Source organism: Apis dorsata, unplaced genomic scaffold, assembly GCF_000469605.1.
Source record: "Apis dorsata unplaced genomic scaffold, Apis dorsata 1.3 scaffold_92, whole genome shotgun sequence".
Classification (NCBI taxonomy): Eukaryota; Metazoa; Arthropoda; class Insecta; order Hymenoptera; family Apidae; genus Apis; species Apis dorsata.
The window spans coordinates 1,340,553-1,341,955 of NW_006263390.1; the positions used below are offsets into that span (position 1 = coordinate 1,340,553).

General features: G+C 52.6%; 1 protein-coding gene across 1 annotated transcript in view; it reads left to right on the top strand.

Annotated features, from left to right (window-relative positions):
- Nucleotides 1-1,403, top strand: part of LOC102676365 (signal-induced proliferation-associated 1-like protein 2) — a 28,861-nt gene that overhangs the window by 21,599 nt on the left and 5,859 nt on the right. Inside the window, exons 6-8 of the mRNA XM_031508604.1 lie at nt 1-328; nt 465-713; nt 778-1,240. The exon at nt 1-328 is cut by the window's left edge and continues 3 nt beyond it. Coding sequence (XP_031364464.1) covers nt 1-328; nt 465-713; nt 778-1,240 — 1,040 coding nt within the window. The remainder of the gene's footprint in view (nt 329-464; nt 714-777; nt 1,241-1,403) is intronic.

Consider the following 1,403-nt stretch of genomic DNA (forward strand, 5'->3'; position numbering starts at 1 on the left):
GAAGTATGCGGCCCGACCGGCAACTCCAGCCCGAAATTACGATTGAAATTGCACAGACTGTGGGGAGCTAAGGCGGCGCCACGCGCCATGGAGGAGAGCAGCTGCGGCAGCCCCGTCGTTTCGGCCGACGTCGAGGAGAGGCACAGAAGGCGGGCGTTCGCCCATTACGATTGCCAATCGCTCACAGCCAATCTCGGCTACGCTGCCAAGCTGAGAGGCATCCTTCTCGCGCGCAGAAGGAACACCGCCACCGGCGCCTCGGCCGCGAGCTCCTTCAGAGCGTCGACACCCGACGAAACCCCCGAGGAAGATGCCGGCGATGGCAGAGGTGGGTGTGACAGAAGACTCTTTCCCTCTCTCATTATCATTCTCCAATCCAATAAATCCGACAAATCAAATTTCGAGTCGAAAATTTTACATATTCTTACATATTATTTTACATATTTTTATAATTATATGTATAGGTAACGACTTGTTGGAGTCGTGCCCCTTCTTTCGAAACGAGATCGGTGGCGAGGGGGAGCGGGAGGTGGGGCTGACTCGATGCTCCCCGGGCAACGGAGTTCACAGACCGTCCCTGTCGTACGGCGTCGCCGTTTTGGAACCTGGGCCCGGGGAAACCTCCTGGAAGCACACTTGCCCCCTTCAGAAACGGCCGCTCCCTATCGAGAGCGTCGACGAGGGTGCTCATTATTACAGACGGTATTTCCTCGGTAAGCAATAATAATAATATCCTCCACCTGGTGGATTCGAGATCATCGTCGTGTCCCTTTCCAGGCCGAGAGCATCAGAATTGGTTCGGTATGGACGAGCAGTTGGGCCCCGTAGCCATCAGTATTCGAAAGGACACGAACCAGTACAGGATAATCGTGCGCGCGTCGGAGCTGCTTACGCTCCGCGGCTCCGTCCCGGAGGAGGCGTTGGGCGGCATAAGGCCGCAGGGCAGGGTGCCCACCAGGGAGCTGTTGGAATTGGTCGCGCCCGAGGTGCAACTCGGTTGCCTCCGCTCGGGGACGGCCGCCGCCGAGGAGGCGCTGGCCAGATTGGACGAGCAGGGGTTGTCCAACAAGTACAAAGTCGGTGTCCTGTACTGTAGGTCCAACCAAAGAACCGAGGAGGAGATGTACAACAATCAACACGCGGGGCCCGCCTTCCTCGAATTTCTCGACACGATCGGCCAAAGAATAAGGTTAAGGGGGTTCGAGGGGTATAAGGCGGGCCTGGACACNCTCTTCAACTAGTAACAAATATACTTTTTTTATTGATAATTGTATTGAATAATAGTACTGATTTATATATATTTTGAGTATTTTAATTTGGATAATTTGGATTACTCTTCAACTAGTAACAAATATACTTTTTTATTTATAATAGTATTGAATAGTAGTACTGATTTATATAGT